The sequence below is a fragment of the Geotrypetes seraphini genome, chromosome 10 (assembly GCF_902459505.1).
Source record: "Geotrypetes seraphini chromosome 10, aGeoSer1.1, whole genome shotgun sequence".
NCBI classification, from domain to species: domain Eukaryota; kingdom Metazoa; phylum Chordata; class Amphibia; order Gymnophiona; family Dermophiidae; genus Geotrypetes; species Geotrypetes seraphini.
In genome coordinates, this window is record NC_047093.1 from 81,417,565 (window position 1) to 81,437,990 (window position 20,426).

General features: G+C 41.2%; 1 protein-coding gene across 1 annotated transcript in view; it reads right to left on the minus strand.

Annotated features, from left to right (window-relative positions):
* LOC117367453 overlaps positions 1 to 19,858 on the minus strand; it is a 52,383-nt gene extending 32,525 nt beyond the window's left edge. The window contains exons 1-2 of the mRNA XM_033959998.1: positions 19,756 to 19,858; positions 7,103 to 7,403 (exon numbers count right to left, since the gene is read on the minus strand). Of these exons, the coding sequence (XP_033815889.1) occupies positions 7,103 to 7,347 (245 nt within the window). The 5' untranslated portion in view covers positions 7,348 to 7,403; positions 19,756 to 19,858. The remainder of the gene's footprint in view (positions 1 to 7,102; positions 7,404 to 19,755) is intronic.
* Positions 19,859 to 20,426: the final 568 nt, after the last annotated feature.

Genomic DNA, 20,426 nt, shown 5'->3' on the forward strand with positions numbered 1-20,426 from the left:
GGGGGGGGAGGTGTTAAATAAACAGAAATATAATCTTATATTTTATATATTTATCAATCATAATAAAACCCTAAGCGCGTATGCGCACTTCTTATGCCGTGATCCCTGCCTCCGTGATCCGTAGCTCTGTGGTAGAGACATAGTAGTACAGCGTGCAGCACGTGCACGCATTTGGCGCGTGTGCGCGTGGCAGTTTGCAGCGCATGCGACACTTTCCTGAACTTCCTCCACCTGGACGTGTAGAGATTTGTGTGCCACGGTTTCCCTGCATTGGACCCTGCCAAGATGAAGAAAAATGCTGCACAGGAAAGTAGAAGGTGAAGGAATGTTGCTGATGCTGCACAGGGAAGGGTGGGAGGGAAATGCTGCTGCTACTGCTGCACAGGGAAGTAGGGGGGGGGGGATAGGGAAAGGGGGCCAGGGAGCAAACTTGCTATGCTTTGGGGGGATTGGTGTGCTGGGGGGGGGGGCAGGCAGCAACCTTGGTTTGCTCGGGGGGGGGAAACATAAGGGGGCCACGGAGAGAGACAGAAAGACAGGCAGGCAGTGCACGAGAACGAAAGAAAGGGAAAATGCATGAGTACCTGATTGTAAAACCGCTTAGATAACCTTGATAGACAGTATATAAAATCCTAATAAAACTTGAAACTTGAAAGACACACAGAAAGACAGCGGGCAGGGAGAGAGATAGAAAGCAAGAAAGACAGACAGATAGGAGGCCAGGGAGAGAGAGACAAAGAAAAAAAAATACAGACAGACAACCAGCGGCCAAGGAGAGAGAAAAAGAAAAAAAAGACAGACAGCGGCCAAGGAGAGAGAGAGAAAGAAAAAAAGACAGACAGACAGTGGGCAAGGAAGCGAGACAGAAAAAAAGGGGGCAGGGAAAGAGAAAGAAAGACAGACATACAGAAGGAAAGAAATTAAAGAAAGAAAGAAATGCAGGGAAGGGGTGCTGCTGGACAGGGGGAGGTAAAAGTAAGGGAGAAGGGCTACTGCTAAACAGGGGGAGCAGGGAAGGGGTGCTGCTGGATAGGGGGGAGGTAAAAGTAAGGGAGAAGAGCTGCTAGCACCCGTTAGTGTAATGGGCTTAAAAACAAGTAATATGATATTTATGTTTATTTAATATTCTACGTTCATTTTGAAATCTGATATAGATGGTTATATGATTTTGGTTTCAATATTATTGCGTTTTATGTTTTTAGTCAAATCATATTTATTAACGACACCAGTGTGTCTCCTGAGATTTCAGGTGTGCTGTGGCACATTGGGGAGGAGGAGAGGTGCTGGCGCCAGTGCCAGCTGACTGCCTAAAGGATGTGCCTCTTGCGAAGAGCCTGGACCAGCCACCTCTCCTTCTCTCTGGCTGGCCCTTTTCCTTGCAGGTACCCCCCACTGCCAGCGCAGGGCCCATTTGAAGGACCTTTGTGCATGTGTGGGCATCGATGTGATGACATCAAGCATGCACATGACATCATCACTGCGATGTTGCGTACTTCCAGGTGTCTCGAGCTGGGGACACTAGGTTTAATGTGCCCCGGCTTAAGAAAGATTGCGAGACACTGCACTAGACAATTTAAAAATGGGCTTTTACAAGTACTAGTTCAGTTACTTCAGTTACTCTGCAGAAGACAAATGCAAATAAGATTGGATGTGTGGTAGACCCTAACCCAATTTCAGAAGATTGTCTTTTTGAGGAGCTAGGTAAACTAAAGCTAGATAAAGTGATGGAGCCAGAGGGCATACATTTAAGGGTACTGAAGGTACTAGCTGACACAATTAGACTCATCACTAAACTTCTATGCATCTTGACAGACATTGAGGGCCATAATCAAAAGAAACGTCTAAGTCATATTTGGACGTAGGGCGCTGGTCACCCAAAGCTGGCACTGGTAAAATGTCCATTCTTGAAAAGTATGTCTAAACTATTCTGTTTTTCAAAAATTGTCTATCCGTACGTCCAGGCATTTGATTGTCCAGATCGCCACTATGTCTATCTTAATACCACATTCTCAACCAAAAATTCATCCAAGTCCCAAATGCCCAGAACAAGGACTTGGGAGGGGCCAGTATTGTGATGGACTGGCCACCCAGACATGGCAACAGAGCAGTGGGGCACCTTACAGGGCACTGCTGTTAACTTTACAAAAAGGGTGCCACATAAACATTTATTTATTTATTTAAAAAATTTCTATACCATTAAAAACTAAACAGTTTACATAATTTACATACATAATTTTAAAACAAAAACATGATAAAATAAACATCTCAAAATATTATTACTCACAATATTCCCATATATATATGAAAAAGTGTATATCACTTATATACTAGAAAATGTGTGTGTAGGAAGAGGCCTCAGTAACGGAGCCCACGCACAGTCGTATTCACAGACTGAGATATTCGGCGTGGTTGTGCTGCTCCCTGACTCCAATCATTGGCCTTCTTCCTATTTTTATCCGTGTATTCTATCTGTAATAAATATACTAAAAATAGATATTCTTATTGATATCATGTAAATAAATATCTTATTATCGTTTTTGCTAATGTCTTTTTTTCTTTTTTTCAATATGTCTACACTCTTTCATCTAATTTCATTCAATTGAGACTGATGAACAAAGAGGACTATCTGAAAGAAGCTCACAAACAGCTCTTTAGTGAAGACTATATAGTTTTACCTTCAGACCCTATGGAAGAAATACAACTTAAAATTAATAAACTTACAAAAAATGCCTTAGATAAAGGTTTCTTAACCAAAAAAGAATTTCGTTTTCTCAATGTTCAGCATCCAAAAATTCCTATTTTCTACTTGCTTCCAAAAATTCATAAATCTCTGAGTACTCCTCCGGGTAGGCCGATAGTTTCAAACAGAGGTGCTCTTCTAGAAGCCTCCTCGATTTATATTGATAAATTTCTTCAAGATGCAGTGAAAAAAACTGCTTCATACATACAGGATACAACTGAATTTTTGAGAATAATTAATCAGATTAAACCTGATGAGCATTCCATAATGGTAACCATTGATGTTTGTTCTTTGTACACCATCATACCCCAAGAGGAAGCATTGGAAATCATTGGGAACACATTAGATATGAGAGATAATCCTAAGGTTCCCACTAGAGAATGACACGGTGAAAAAATTGGTCCCCGTCACCGCCCCGTCCCCGTCTCACCATCCTCTGCACCGCCCCGTCACCGCCATTCCCTTCACCGCCCCGTCACCGCCACTGCCACCCCATTCACCGCCCCGTCACCGCCACTGCAACCCCATTCACCGCCCCGTCACCGTTGCATACATAAAAGCCTCAAACGGGTACGATTTTATATACTTTTCTTTATTTACGTATAAAGGAAACATTCTTTAAAACTTTAAAACTTAGTTAAATATTACCTTTGTTGTCTGGTTTCTGCTTTCCACATCTTCTCATTGAATTCCTTCCCTCCCTCCTTTACCATCTGTTCCTTTCTACTACCCTTCAGCTCCTCTCGCGTGGCCTATCTATCTACCTTCCTCCCTCTTATTTTCATGGCACGTTACAATGTAATTTGTGCAAGCCACTGGAGCCTGCGAGATCGATCCCTGTCCCATCCCCACAAACCATCTCGCTTCTGTGCTCCTATTTTCCCCATTTCTAATATCTCCCCTATGTATCTGCCATTGCCCCCCCCCCTGTGTCCATATACCATCCCCATGGCATGTCCCCTTTTTGTCTCTGTCCCTATGCCCCATGCACATAATTTCCCCTCTTTCTGTTACCTTCCTGTGTCCAGATTTCCCCTATCTTCCTCTTCCATACCAGTGTGTCTCTTCTTTTCAACCCCATCTAGCTTTTTTCCCTCTTTCTTCCCCCCCCCCCCTGCTTCTAGCATCTGGCTCACCTGCCTGTCCTTCCCTTTCTTTCCTGCTGTGGGTTTTTCTTTCCGTTTTCATCCCCTTGGCCCAGAATCCTTTTCCCTTTCACTCCCTCCTTACAGTCTGAGCCGGGAACACGGGTGATCGCACGGTCCTCGCAGCCCCCACCCGCCTGCCCAATCGATCCTAGTGTTTAGCCAGCTCTCTCCCTTCTCCTCACCTTAATTTGCAGGCTTTCTTTTTCAGCGACCTGCACGCTTTCCCAAAGAGCCGCACACGCGCGGCTGCTCAGTGTTCAATCTTCTGCTCTGCTGCAACTTCCTGTTTCCGGTTGCGTCAGAGCAGAAGATCGAAACTGAGCAGCAGCGGCTCTTTGATAGCGTGCGGGTCGCCGAAAAAGAAAATCTACAAACTAAGGTGAGGAGAAGGGAGAGAGCTGGCTAAACACTAGAATCGATTGGGCAGGCGGGTGTGAGCTGCGGGGACCGCGCGATCCTTCATGCCTCACTGCGGGGACAAGACCCATTCACCGCCCCGCGGGCGGTGAATGGCCTTGTCCCCGTCGCCGCAGCGACTGCTAGTTTTCTTCCCCGTTTTCGGCGGTGACCCGCAGCTAAAATGCGGTGGCCGCGGGTAAACCGCCACCGTGTCATTCTCTAGTTCCCACTAAATTTCTTTATCAGTTAGCTAAAATAGTTCTTCAAACAAGCTTTTTCATGTTCGAGGACCAGTTATTTCAACAGAGTTCTGGCATTGCGATGGGCATCACGATGGCTCCATCGGTAGCTAATCTTTTTATGGACACTTTTGAACAAAAATGGATATATCCCTCTTGCTTTCATGTTAAAATGAAGTTGTGGATTCGTTACATAGACGACATCTTCATGATTTGGAATGGGGGTCCAGGTGAATTGAGCACGTTCCTGGACTATATCAACACTTGTCACCCAAAAGTGAAATTCACACATGTCTGGAGTAATACTGAGATATCATTTTTGGATGTGCATATTAAAATCATAGATGGTGAATTCAGCACAAAAGTGTATACGAAACCTATGGACTGTAATGCAACTTTGCATTTTTCTAGTGCACATCCCAAGTCTCTTAAAAAGAGTTTACCTTTTTCTCAGTTCCTGAGAATTAGAAGAATTTGCACATCAGATGTTGAATTTAAGCACCAGGCAAATCAGTTGAAAGTAAAGTTTTTACAACGTGGTTATCCGATGAATGTTATTACTAAAGCTTATAAAAGGGCTTACTATAACCACCGTGAACTTTTATTAAGACCAAAACAAATGACAAACTCCACAATAAGTGAGAAGCAGATGACATGTGTGTTGACATATTCTAAGAATAGTTTTCAAATCGCACGCTCACTCAGGAAGCACTGGGAGATGTTAAAAATAGCTGGAACGTTTAAGAACTATTCTTTGAGGATTGCCTATCGTCGCACTAGAAATTTGAAAGAAATATTATGCCCCTCACAGTTTTCCCAGAATCAAAAAATGGAGGCTGTAGAATATCTGGGCCATGATAAGTGTGGGGAATGTTCGATGTGCGCAATAATGGAATGTACCAACATATTCCAGAATCCAAAAGACAAAAAAGAATATATCCTAAAACATACTTCTAATTGCAAAACCCAAGGTGTTATATATGCTTTGAAATGTCCGTGCAATTTAATCTATATAGGACAAACATCTCGTAGATTCAGTGTCCGTCTTACCGAACACAAAAGTACTATTAAGAACCACAATTTGGGTGCCCCATTAGCTAGACATTGTATAGCTAAAAATCATGATTTCTTAACATTACGGGCTACCATTATAGAAGTGCTCAGACCAAATACTAGAGGGGGAGATTTTCGTAGATCTTTAGCCCAGCATGAACAACGCTGGATCAATCGTTTGGATACTTTATATTCCAACGGGTTGAATAAACAAATAGAATGGCAACATTTTTATTAACTACTCTGTTTTGTTACTTTAGTTTGTTTGCACTATTGTTGCCAATACGGCAATTAGTTACGCTTCAATACAATCTGTCAGTCGGTTTGACGTCATCACGTTGCCTAGCTCTTGAAATAGAGGCTGTCGCCATTTTCAGCTTTATGGAGACTGCTGTTAGTTTGTTATACAAAAGTAAGTAAGAATCTGTCACAACATGGAACTTTAAGTAGATTAACTTGTACTAATTTTATATTTTCTTTGCAGTGGCTTGGTACGTGTAAAAATGGCCTTGAAGCAGTGGACATAAATTGAGCTCCACGAAACGCTGGCCATGTTGGTATCTTTTCGATACACAAGCACTGTTTAAGCTAAGTACTTTTTCTATTACTAAAGTGTTGAGTGATAGCTAAACTGAATCTGTTTGAAATTTCTGTCAGCTCAGTCTCAATTGAATGAAATTAGATGAAAGAGTGTAGACATATTGAAAAAAAGAAAAAAAGACATTAGCAAAAATGATAATAAGATATTTATTTACATGATATCAATAAGAATATCTATTTTTAGTATATTTATTACAGATAGAATACACGGATAAAAATAGGAAGAAGGCCAATGATTGGAGTCAGGGAGCAGCACAACCACGCCGAATATCTCAGTCTGTGAATACGACTGTGCGTGGGCTCCGTTACTGAGGCCTCTTCCTACACACACATTTTCTAGTATATAAGTGATATACACTTTTTCATATATATATGGGAATATTGTAAGTAATAATATTTTGTGATAACCTTTCCCATTAGGGGACTGTATTTGAGTGTAGTGAGTTTACTAAAATAAACATTTCACCAGAACTCCCTTATAGGTTATGGTGAGCCCCCCAAACCCATTCTACCCAGCTGTCTATAACCCCAATAGCTCTTATGTCTGCAGGTGGCACCTATATGGCAGTACAGTAGGTTTTTTGGGTTTTTTTGGTGGGCTCACATTTTCCACCATGAATGTAGTGGCTAGAGTGGCTTATGGGCCTGGGTTCTCATCTCTATGGTTCACTAGCCTGCCCCTAGACTACTTAATCTCTGTGCAACTCTACTAGGCTTTCCTATGCCAGGTGCTGATGTTACATATTTATTCTGAACTTTGGGCTAGATTCACTAAGCCCACCGATCAAGTCCCAACCACTTAGCGACCCCTTTGTGACCTGATTTTCTTCTGACCCAGTTCACTAACCTCTGTCTCGATCATATTCGGGCAGCTGCTAAACATAGAATTCGGTTTGCATATTGGGCCATATAATTATACTTACCTTTCTGTGATATATATTTGTTGTAATGAAGCCTGAGTAGCATTTTCTTGATGAATTTTGATGGACAATATGCTAGGTTCTGCAGGATTTGAAGAACTGAAATGATATGTTTCTGGGGTACTGCCAACAGAGTTGCCCTTGTACTGGTCAACAATTGGTACGTCTTCAATCACTGATGGCCTGGAACCTCTTGAGATGATGGTTCTTTCATAGTCCAGGGTGGTACTGGTTGTTGACATAGTCATGGTGGGCAAGTTTGATGCTCTGAGAAGTGTCTTAGTAACAGCACTAATATTATAGCCTTAAAGATAGAAATAAAATAATTCTGTCACTGTATTACAAGAAATACAGATGGTCAGCAGATTACTGATAATTGTATTGGCAATGTGATAATTCTGTCAACCATGGGTCTCCTTTAGTTAAAACCACTGGTTGAGAACTCTATCCTAGCCCCTCTTGTCATTGGGTCATAAGCATGTGCCTAATTTGTTTATGCATTTATCGTAGCCTGCATACTTTCTCTCTTCTAGCTTTACCCTATCCTGTTCTTCCTGCTAGTGAAAGTGCATACATTATGAAACATTATGTATTTGTACCTACACTAGGGGACAAGTATAGGTACAAAACAAGTGGTAACTGCCATCCCTATTCATATCTCTCCTATAAATTAAACTTCTCAGAAGGCCAGAAAAAAGCAATGCCTCAGAGGTACATTGGGAAGGGAGAGGGGAAAGGAGGTTCAGAGAGAGATGTGTTGCCAGGTTTTGGGGGGGAGGAGACCGCAGACATGTTGAGACTAGGGAAGAGGGGGTGAGAAGGAAGAGCAAGAGAGAGGGAGATATGTTGAATGTGGGGGAAGAGGGGAAGGTTAAAAAAACCCCTCTGTACTTGATATATCTATGGGGGGTGGAGGGGAGGGCAGGGAAAGGGAGATTCAGAGATATGAGAGGAGGGTCAGAAGGGCTCACCCAAGTTAACCCTGGGTCTACCCAAAATAGCAGGTCTGGCTACACCACTGAATTATACTTTCTGTTGTTAAGAAAACATTTTTCTGTTGCAGGTCAAACACTTAAAATCTTATAAATTCACAGAACTCAGCATATTACAAACTATTAACCATACCATGCATGTGCCATTCAATGCATCACATTTCATAGTAAGTTAGGTTTTTTCCCCCCCAATATGTATCTCTTATTTTTGGATTTTCTTAAAACTTTTAGACCAATTTCAGACCTTTTAATTTGCCACATGTTTTCTATACTGTGTGAACCCCCAGTGTTTTAGAGACTAGACACCTTTGTGTCAATTCTATAAAGGGGTATCTCAATGCAGCATAGGAAGCACTTATTTTATAACGGCATCTGGGTGCCTGGATTCAGTTATAGAATACTAGCATAAACCTACATTGGTGTACCTATAGGTAGGGATGCCCATTTACACCAGGTCAATGGCAGGCATAAATGGGTGCCTATGTGTGACAAGCAACTTTCACTACTGCCAGTATTCTATAAGTTAAGCACATATATGAAAGTTTGCTCATGTCCTGCCCATTCTCCACCCACCTATATGCCCATTGCACTTACATGCTATAGTACTTGTATGTGCTCTTATAGATTAGCACCTAGGGCACTTACAAGGGGTCGCTGAAAAGGTCTCAGCCCAAGCAACAAAGTTGGGCAGTCTCCATTGAGGGCTATACACATGGAGGGGCATTTTTGATAGGACGTCTAATTCTAATTTGGAAAAAAAAACGTCCAGAAATCCAGTAGAGAAAATGTACATTTCAAAACTGCCAGATGTCTATCTTTTATTTTTGAAAATTACCTGTGTAGATGTTTTGGTCCTTAGTATGTCTATCTTTTTTGGCCATTTTCAAAAATAAAAACATCCACATGAAAAATGCACAAACTCAAGTTTTGCAGACGTACCCAACTACCTTATCTGAGGCGGCAGGGGAATCCCTATCAGCTGAGTCGGTTTTGGGGATTCTTGCCAGCTCAGCTGATGGGGATTCCCCCTGCCAGGATCAGCTGCACTGGCAGGGAGATTCCTTTCTCTCTCCCTCCCAGGCACTAATCCCCTCCAGTACTCCTCCAAACTAACCAAATAAAAAAAGAGCTGCCAAATCCTACATCCCTCCTCCAACATCCTCTGACATCCATGGACCACTGAAATTCCACAACATCCCTGAACACCCCCTCCGACATCGCTCTCACATCCCCCAATATTCCTGGACCCCAGACATCCCTAGACCCCCAACATCCCTAGACCCCCAACATTCCTGGACACTCATCCACCGCCTGACATTCCCGTATCTTTGGATGACAAATCAGAAGGAAGGAACCCACTCTCTCTTGCTTATAGGGCCATGTGCTCAGAATGATGGGCCTACTCCTTCCCAATATATCTTGGGATGCAGTGAGAGGGGTGTAAGGCCTCACTGGCTCAAAATTTTCCCCCCATCTTTGGGTGGTAAGAGGGGGTCAGTGACCACTGGAGGAGTAAGGCGGGAATAATACCTTAATCCCTCCTGTGAATATCTGGTCAGTTTGGGCAGCTTTGAAGCACTTAGATGCACTTAAAACAGGTCTAACTGCCGGCGTCTAAGTTCCGTCTAGGATGTCCTGGAAAAGCTTCGATTATCGCTGCAGGACATCTAGGTCAAGTCTGCCCTATGTCCACCCATAACACACCTCTCAACACACCCCTTTGAGCTCTGGTTGCACTGCGGCCTAAAAGTACTGCTGGACGTCCAGAAAGTCAGTTTCAATTATTGGCACTTGGATGTCCCAGTTATTAGGATGTCTAAGTGCCAACTTGGGCTGGTTTTTGGACATTTCAAAGCTTTGATTATGAGCCTAATATTTATAGAACTGCTCTTCTTATAATAAATAGCTGGAAACCATCATTAAGCTGAATGAAGGTCCAAATGGAATAGGAACAATATTTTAACTTTAGGTTAACTCATTGTTCACTGTGTGCCAAATCCTGGCATGATTAACATACAACTTACCAAGTTCTGCATTACACAGGCTGTTCCATATGCAATAGCTTTGTATCATACTAGAGAGGAGTAAAGACCAGGCCATAGTGTATCCTGGAATGAAGGCCCTATTTGTCTTGCTCTTATTTGACTTGTCACCACTATATGTGGCTCTTTTCCACCCAAATAAGTTCCTGTGAGAAGATAGCATTTCCAATTGTAATAAAAAACATGGAAAAATGTTTTTAGTCTTAAAACATTAGACATTACAAGGGCTAGAAATTACATGGAGAATTTTAAAGGGTATACATTTTGCTAATTTTCAATGATGCCTATGCATTTAAAATCACATTAGGAGAGAGTTTGATACTATACCTATTTAAATAGGTATGATTTGCCTATCAAAAATCTCTTTGCTAGCATTTTACATATATAAGTTGAAATTTTCAGAAATTGAGGGCCCAGGCAGATTCAAGCAGATGCAGGCCCTTTTACCAATCGACAAGCAGCCAACATATATGCATTTGTTGTGATGGAATTTGACTACTATGGATATTGCATAAAATTACTCTGGAGAACAAGACTTTGCATGCTAGGGCACAGAGAGCCATATTCTATGAACAGTGTCCTGATTGTAGACAGTGGAAGGCAACCTACCATTGTCTATACAGCCAATCGGGATGCATATTTAAAAAAACAACAACAGCCTGAAGTGGATTTAGTATTTGGCCAATCGGAGCCTTAGGCCATGCCCAATGCATCCCAGAATGCATTGGAAAGGAGGCCTAAGACCCCATTTGGGCCAGGTGCCTAAAGCCCTTCCTATAGGAGGGGCCTTAGGCCCCTCCCCAGTGCATCCCAGGATGCACTGGGAAGTGGATGGCCCACCATTCTGAAGAGGCAGACCTGCCGTCCTGAGGGAGTAAACATCTCTCTGACTGGCCTTTTTGTTAAAGGCAAAGGGGTGTCCAGATGGATTTTTGGGGGTGGGGGCTCGGGGGGGTGCTAGCAGGAGAGAGTGGGTATCCTTCCTGCTGGGGATTGTTTAAGGGTTTGTGACAGGAGGGAGTAGGCATCCCTCCTGCCGTGGACGGTGTGGGGGGTTTGGGGGGTCCCTGCCGCTGCCGCTCAGCTGATCGCGGCAACGTAATTCTCTAATCAGCATCTGTGACATGGACACCGATTAGAGAATCGGGGTGATTAGAATCTGTCATTATAGAATTGTCTGTCTATTAGAATAGACATGATTCTATAATGGACAGATGTAATTCTATAGAGGACGCTCATGTGCATTCTCAAAAGCTGTTTAGGCAGCTGCTTAGACCGGGCATCCTATACAGAATCAGGCCCAGAGAGTTTAGCCAGGTGTTTTAGTTTGGCACATCAGGTGGTTTGAAATCAAACTAGTTTGGTTCCTTAAGCATCTTTGAAGTAGCTTTTTTTGGTACTGAATATCTCATGGTGTGTCTCCCCCACCCCACCCTATTTTCTAAATACTATGTAGAATGCATGAGAAGAAGACAAGAAAATAAATCAGAGAAAAAAAATAGGGAAATGACCATCCTGGAACTGAAGAAATTTAGAAATAGTATGAGAAAATCAGAAAGAGGTTATTTGAAGATTGAAGATGATAGACTTAGCAGGCCATCCTGAGCATCCCTGAAGAGGCCTAGTAGTTTAGTGGTTATCAAGGCAGGAGCAAACTCAACTAACTCTTGCCTCTTGTGGCTCCTGTTAAAAATGGCTGTCATGACCTCTAATGGCAGTTACGCAGTACTATCACTAGGAGTCAGCCTCTAGTGGTAGTACTTTGAGACTACCACTAGAGGTCATAGCAGGACTACGTGGGGTTTATTCCTGCCCCAAACACCACTAGACCACCAGGCATCTTTACAGATAGGCCCAGGAGGGCCTGCTATGACTGAGGGAGAGCTAGGAGAGGGGTTGTCCTTTACTAGAGGGGTCTGGGAGGGAAGGATTGGCCTTTGCTTGGGGATTGGGGTTGTAGGATGGGGAATGGGGAATGAGGGATTTCAGCTGTGCTGTGATCACAACCTGGTAGTTATCCAGTGCCAGCACCAATATAGCTGTGAGCAAATTTAGGATTGTTATTTATGCAATTCTACTTGGTCACTTAGCTATATGGGTGCTGGCACTGAATATTGCTGGCACCTCCATAATTACTGGCTCCTCTCTAACTTCACCTCTCGAATGTTTCTCATTCTTGAGTCATCTATTCCTTTAACCTAAGAAGCTGTAATTTGTGGTACGTTACTACATGTCAAGCCTATTTTAGATAAGTATAAAAGTCGCCTTTTCCTGATCATGACAGGAATAGCTGTTCAACTGATCATACATAATTGGAAGAACCATGACAGGATTAATTACACTTTTTGCTGGGTAAATGTGTGTACCACATATAAGTATGAAGGAATGATGGCGGAATGTTTGGGGAATAGTAAGTCCTTTAATGATGTATGGAGTCCATTGACTACTTTTGTTGCATTACAGTAAAGGTCATGTTTCTTTCTTTTTCATTAGATTTCTTTACACATCCAGGGAGGGTGGGTGGGTGGGTGGGTGGAGGGAAATGTACTTTGAGGAGTTAAAATATTGTAATCACTTAATATGTATTATTGTATTAATAATTAAGATGAGGATGGGAGTAAATGACTGTTTAATGTAATAATTGTATAGTTATTAGTGCGTTCTATGCAGTATTTATGATTTACCAATCGTATTGCACTATCAAAGTTTGAAAATCAATAAAGATTTAAACAAGAAATCATGTCAGGGAAATCATTCAATTACCAAGTAATGGAAAGAGGTAGCTAAGCAGTACCTTTAATCTAACTATGAAGTAGATGTCCTTGAAGACTCTGAGGTCAAAGGGTCACTCCCCATTGCTCTGAAATTCAGAAAGTGAGCTGGTTCACAGTAGATATTCTTCACAGGTTTATGTTTTATCACACATTTACAAGGATATTTCAGGCCTCCCATCTAAATTACTCAACGTCTCAAAACCAGGAAGTGCTTCAAAGAAATGGAAGGTGTTGAAAAACAATATATGGTTGGCCCTATTAATTGATAATCTTTGGACATGCATATACATTTTTCTTCTGCTTCTTTTTTATTTTGTTTATATACTATGGTGATATTTTTCAAAAAATCTTTAATAAAAATAATGGGCCAAAACCAGGAAATTCTGGTACCTTTTTTTCTGTGACATCAGGAAATACACAGACGTTACAATTTAAAAAAATTAGCTTAATGTTTGTGGAAAAAAATAACATTACTACTCAGTCTCTATTAGGTTCTAGAACAAAACTGGCATCCAAAATATTTTGGTGTGACTCCCTCATCTTCTTTTTCTAAAGCCTGGGTCAAGTTCAAAAGGTGGAATATAACAAGTTCTTGAAATAGATAGACATGACTTCAGGAATTTCAAATATCTCTAAAAAGTATCTCTTTAAGGTCAGCAAAGGAGGAATAGATGGTACCGTGGGAAGTTTAAAATGCCAACTCTGGCACCACACTCTATTTTCCAAACTTTCAGTCTTATGATATATTAGCAAATTATCTTTCATAACTGCAACCTGCTGCTCAGCAAGTTTTTAAGATAGTCTTCAACCTGAACCAGTTTATTATCCATGAAAGATATTTTCTTTTTTTCATAAGGTATGACAATCTGGCACTAAATGCTGAAACTGGAGGATAAAAATAAAAATTTCCAAAAAAGAGAGAGAGAGAGAAGAGTGAAGCTTGGCCAGAGTCCCAGAATTCATCTATGGTCACTAAAGCAGGTTTTACTGCTAAGGTTGATTTTGCCAAGTGCTCATTGTATCTCCTTCACTTCTGATTTCAGATATAGGGCACCCCAAAAACCTTTCCAATTAGGACTATTTAAGCACAAGACTGAAATGCAGCAATTCATCAGGTTAGGCTAGCTCTACTCTGAGGCTTTCACCCATATGATCAGTTTGCGATGGTATCTCCTACTTACTAGCCCAGAACACTGGGTCTGCCAGGATGCCCCACTCCTCTATGCTCAAGGTAACTTCTTTCAAGTTTCATTTCAATTTGATACACCTCTTAAATGTACAGCCTAAGCAGTTTACATAAAATTTAGCTATAATATAAAGGGATACTAACACAGACTATTTAAAATAATGAGGAAGACTACACCGGATAAGAAAAGGAAGACAGTAAGGGTTAAATTATATAAAAATAATTTTTTTAAAAAATGGTCAGAGAATGGCTCTGAAGCCCATAGAGATTTAAAGGGCTTCGGGGCTGTTGCTGCGCGGCTTTGTAAAACAGGCCCTAGGTCACGGGCTGAATTTTTTATTAAGATATTTAGGGGTCCTTTTATTAAGGTACGCTAACCGATTTAGCATGCGCTAAATGCGCACCTTAATAAAAGGACCCCTTAGTCTTAGTAGAAGTATGTGTTACAACCTCTCCAACCCCACGCCAGCTCTGTGATGTAAACAAAATAAATAAAAAAGACTTTTCCTCTCTCTTTTAGTTCCTAGTTCATGCCTGCTGTCTAACACCAGCTTTGGCAGGATACACATTTCAAATCTAATATATTGTAATCACAAAACAGAAAATAAAATGATTGTTTCTACCTTTCTACCTTTTGTTGTCTGGTTATTCAAATCATGTTGGTCCCTGGCTCTGATTGTCTCCTGATAATTCGCTTTCCCATTTGTCATTTTCTTCTTTCTCTGTGCTAACCATCCATCTTCCATCTCTGTCCTCTCCTTCCGTTTCCCTTCCCTATTTTTTTCATCTCCAACCCCGCAGCTGCAGCGATGGACCCCACCATCCCCAGATCCATCATCTCTCCTTTTCTCAACTATCCTTTCATCCAGCATTTCTCCCTCTTTCCACACCACCCCAGGGTCCACCATCTCTCCCTTTATCTTCCCAACTACCCTCCTATCCAGTATATCTGTTCCCCCTCCACACCATCCCTTGTGTCCAACTTCTCTCCCTTTCTGTTCTTTCCCTCCGTCTATCCCATTGTCCATAATCTCTCTCCCTCTCCTCTGTTTTTAGACCCATTATTTCTTCCCCTCCCCCCACCCTCAGTCTGGCATATGCATGCCTCATTGGACACCCTCCTTCCCTCCCTCCGTGTATATCTATACCAAAGCCTGCAACCACTCCTCCCCCCCCCCCCCCAGGCCTGCATGTTTTCTCCCTTCTTTTTAGTGTCCTCCGGCTTCCCTGTCTCACCTTCAAAGCAGCCTGCAGAGGATCGGTGGTTGGCTGTAGCAAACCTAGCAGGTTGCCGTAGGCCTCCCCAGCACGTTCCCTCTGCCATGGTCCCACCCCTCCTCTGACGTGCGGTTATTATTGATTATGGTTTAAACTTTAGACATTGAATACTTGTTCTATTTTTTTCTGCTACCGATGTTCTTTTTTGATAACATTTCTTGTTATATACCAATAAAAATATTGAACACTAAAAAAGGCTGCATAAACAAACTAGTTTTTAAAACCCTTTTAAAAAGGTAAGAGTGCTGAACAAAAATGAATGTCAGGAGCCTATGCCACAGCACTGGCCCACAACAAAGAAGGCCCATGGCACTGTTCCCTCTAAGCTGAGCTGGAGTCCACTACTTTTAGTCCTGCCAGTTGGGGGCGCTGTTTCATTATCACATTTTCAATAGTGAGGGACAAAATCTGTAGGATTTTGGGGAACATGCTTGTTGCTAGCAATTGAAAACACAATATTGGAAGCACCACCCCCTATTGGCAGCAAGGCAGTTAGAGGACTTCTACTCAGCTTAGAGGGAACAGTGCCCATGAGGATGTCTTTGTATAGCAGATTGTATTTGGTGCTGGTACTGAAACCCGCCTTTCGCTATCAGATCTCAAACAATGCACCAGAGTATACAGTTTTGTCGTTTGTTGTAAATGCATCCAGTCAGGTTTTCAGGATTTTCCCAATGAATATCCATGAGATATATTAGCATACAATAAAAGCAGTGAATGCAAATAGATCTCATGCATATTCATTGGGGAAATCCTGAAAACCTGACTGGATGGTGGCCTTTGAGGAGGGACTTTGACACCCCTGCAATAGAGTTGCCATAGTCAATGTTTAGTAGATAAGTACCAGAACCGTATGCTGAATACGGTGCATCACAGATAGCCAAGGAAGCTGTTTCAATAGTAGAGATACACGTTCAAATTTTCCTTTCCCCCAAATTAATTTAGTTGCTGAATTCTGAATCATCTACAATGCTTTACATGGCATCTTAGCAACACTTGGGTATAAAACATTGCATTAATCAAGCTTTGTTAATGTCAATGATTGCACTACTATTCAAAATTCATGGCAATATTGGCTTCAAGTTCATCAGCATATGTCAACTATAAAATGATGATTGTACCAGTTGACTAATCTGTTATAAGGGTATGACACTGAAAATTTGCTATACCGGCATAACTTCTGGGTGCCACTAAAGACCCAAATATTCAATGTTTATGTTCAGATAGGGCTTGGAACTTAATACCCAAGTCTAATTTAGCTGGCAATAGTTAGCATTCTAAAGAAACATTGATTTTGCTGGCTGAATAAAAGAGTAAAAGGTTTGAATACCATCTAACAAAGGAATACAAGTTTTGTACTAAAAGCCTATAAGCAGAGCCCCCCCCCCCCCCTCCTTTAATCAAGCAGCACTGCTGAGTACCATGAGCTAAATGTCAAGCCACCCATAGGAACAGACTGGGTGGCAAAGCATTTTGCTTGAGCTGCTTGGCAGCACAGCTTGATAAAAGAGAGGGAAAGTTATTTGTCCTGTCAAAGATATTGGTCTACCCTGTGCTTTCAAGTCACAAGATGAACAAGAAGTGTTCATTTGGACTTCTTGGCCTAGAGATACAGCAAAGAGTTATATAGCTCAAAGTGGTCTAATTTTGTTGGCCTTCTTCAAGATTTGTGACAGGCATCAGTTCATAAAGCATTAAAAACTTTGGAACAGAAGCTTGAATTGTTCAGTATTATCAAACATTGAAATATTAATTATTTTAAATAATATGAGTATGTTACCCTAGCATGCCGAACCCATGGGGTGGGGGGGGGGTTGGTGATCACTAGGGTAGTGTGTGGGGGTTTGTGTTATGTGTTTGCAGTGCTTATTTGGTGAGTTTAGGTGGTTTTTTGTGACTTAGACCATGTTTTACATGGTCTAAGTCATAATGTCCAAGTTCCGTCTAGGCTCTGTTGTTAAACTTTCGGTTATACGTGCTGTACGACTAAGTCTAAGCCGGCCCATGTCCCGCCCAACTCCCGCCCTCAACACACCCTTTTAGCTTTGGACGTTGAGTGGCACTATGAAGGCCTAGGTTGTTTAGAAATACGTCCAAAACCCATCTTTATTTTCGGCGCTTGGACGTTTTTGAGAAATGTTCGTCCAAGTGCCGACTTAGGCTGGTTTTTGGACGTTTTTCTCTTTCGATTATGAGCTCCTTAGGCTATTAATGGTATATAAATACTGAAATAAATAATAAAAATATTGGACTTTAGTTGCTTCATGAATACATTTTTCTCAGCTCTACAGCCTGTGTTGTCTTTTTTATATAGCTCAACACAAATTATTATTGGTTTATTGTTGATGAATAGAAATTTGCATAAGAAGTAACCTTTTTAATATCTCTGAATGACTTCTTAAGTGATGACTCACACAACAAATGACTGAGGGAGAATGATGATTTAGTATAAGATCAATTATCTTCAGTTTACTGTTGAGAGAGAGTAGGTGTTTACGAAAATTATATAAACCAATTGATACTGATTTCTGTGTAAATGATTAAATATTTCAATTACAAAAGGAGCAGTAAATTGGGGTTTATAAAAGGTCTGGAAATGTTTCTAGAAGATTAGTCCATTAACAACTATTAGCCTAGTAGACCCAGGGTTTATTGTTACGAACTGGAAATGAACATTAGGGAATACATTTACTCATTAGGATCTACCGGTTAATTCTTCAAAGATTCTTGGATTGGCCAGTGTCAAAGGTAGAATGTTGGTTTTAAGGGTCTGGCTAGGCCTGTTGAATGGATTATAGCATTTCATACTTTCTTATGTAGAGTGTAATACCAGGATAGGATACAGTAGATTCTAAACATTTTCTTATAATTTTCTTTTCGGCAACCCTTACTGGATTTGTTTTACAGAACTAAGGATATAAACAACTTCAGATAAGTATTATAACATTTATTTCCCTTATGTTAACAATTCTAGTTTTCTAAAATTTTCTCATTTAAACTCTATTAAAAGACTGATACTTTGTGGTCCCTTCTCTTGCTGCAGGTGTCTCTTCTTCCCTACTCCCAGTGGCATCCAACATTTCTCTTTCCTTTCCATCCCTCCCCCTTTTCCAGTCTCCAGCATTTCAAGGGAAATTCTATAAGAGGTGCCTAAAGTTAGGCATCTAACTTAATTGGTAAATTGGCTTCAATAATGAGCTTTAACAGGCTTATAATTGGAAAAAAGATTAATTGGAATAGGTGTCTATCTTTTTAGGTGCAATTCTACAAAAGAGAGGCACCTATCACATGACACCTAACGACGCCTATCAGCAAAGTAGATATGTTTAGAGGTGAAGAAAGACTTAGACATCTCTAGGTGCAGTTCTCTAAAGTAGGTGACTTTAAAACCCTGGGCTATATTTCAGACACCTACGTTTTAAGTTAGGTGCTGCTAAGCACAATTCTATAATGGGCACCTAAGAGTGATTAACATGCAATGAGTGCCTAACTTTAGGCACCTTTCTATTTAGGCACCAATTACAGAATCTGGTCTTCTTACCTTGCCTTGCCTTCTTCCAGTCACTAGCATTTCTTGCCCTCTCTTATCCTGATCTCCATGTCTCTTCTTCCTTCCTCCCCCAAGATACCCAGCATGTCTCTCCTTCCTTCCTTCCCTTACCCCCTCCAGTATCTTTCTCCTTTCCTTTCTACACCCTTCCTATAGTCTCTAGCATGTATTTCCTTCCTTCTTCTCACTGTGATGTCCCTCTCTCCTTCCTTCCCTCCTTCTCCCTCCCTTGGTCTCTAGCATTTCTACTCTTTCCTCTCCCCCCCCAAAGCTGTTCAACATGCATCTCCTTCCCTCCCTTCCCCTATGGCCCCAGCATTTGTACACACAGTTTCTAGCATTTTTTTATATAGAATTTGGAGAATAATTTATGTTAATACCATATATACATAGCACTAGCATGCATTTTACTCTGATGAATGAATAAATAGGCACAGTCAGTTTACTTATATTACTTGTCACAATTAAACAACAAAATACTTATCCTAGTTCTGAAGAGCATGCAAGATATGGCTCTGTCTACATTTTTGATCATTTTGATCAATACTGGGGTGTGTGTGTGTGCAATGCCAGTTGACTGATTTAGCTGAAAGTTTCTATCACAGTGGCTTTAGTTATTCAATATACCTAGGTGTAGCTTGGTGGGGTCTTTGGTTTTGGAATCTTTGCCAGGCAAACTGTTCCTGAGCAACACCCAGCAAAAGACACTGCAGGGCAAAGGTAATTGCCCAAGTAAACTATACTCACCCATATTAAATCTAGTAGTACATTTATCATCAACACAACATATTGTTTTAGAACACAGATGCCATAGAAAGATATTCTGAAAAATACCTTTGAGTTTCCTCCTTAAGTTTTCCCATCTGCTTTTCCCATGCTACAGTCCATTTCATAGAGACGACAGTGAGAGATGTAGCCCTAGCAAGGACTTAGCAGGAAACCAAGAGAGAAGGTCTGTGGGCTGCAGCCTCTGTGCTTACACCCAAAGGTTCAGAGATCTCCCATCCAATCATAGCATCTTTAAAGAGGGGAGGGGGGAATGGGTTGCATCACAGGGAATTAACCATTTCCTGACTCCCCCTTTTATAGATTCAAAGACAGTTCAGTTCTCTTGTTTTTTAAATTTCATGTTCATTTCATTTTCTCTACATCAATATTAAAACAACTTACTACTGATTACAAAATAGTGCTTTAAGTGATATGGGATTGCTTTTCCTGATTCAATACAGGATACAAAGGTTTTAGTGTATGTGCACTCTACATTGCTACAAATCATTGCTTCATCTTATAGAATCTATTGGTTCATGCTGAGTAAGTCATGGCAGATTATTTGTGAGGCTGTGAGAGTAAATCCTAATATGATTCTTGTTTTTGTGTTCTCTTTGCCTGCTCAGATTCAGAGTGTGTTTTCATGTTTTGTTTTGGATTTTTTAAAACATGGTGAGTCAGACTTTTATTTAACAACTACCTTTTACAAAGGCGATTATCACGATGGGCTGCGGTAA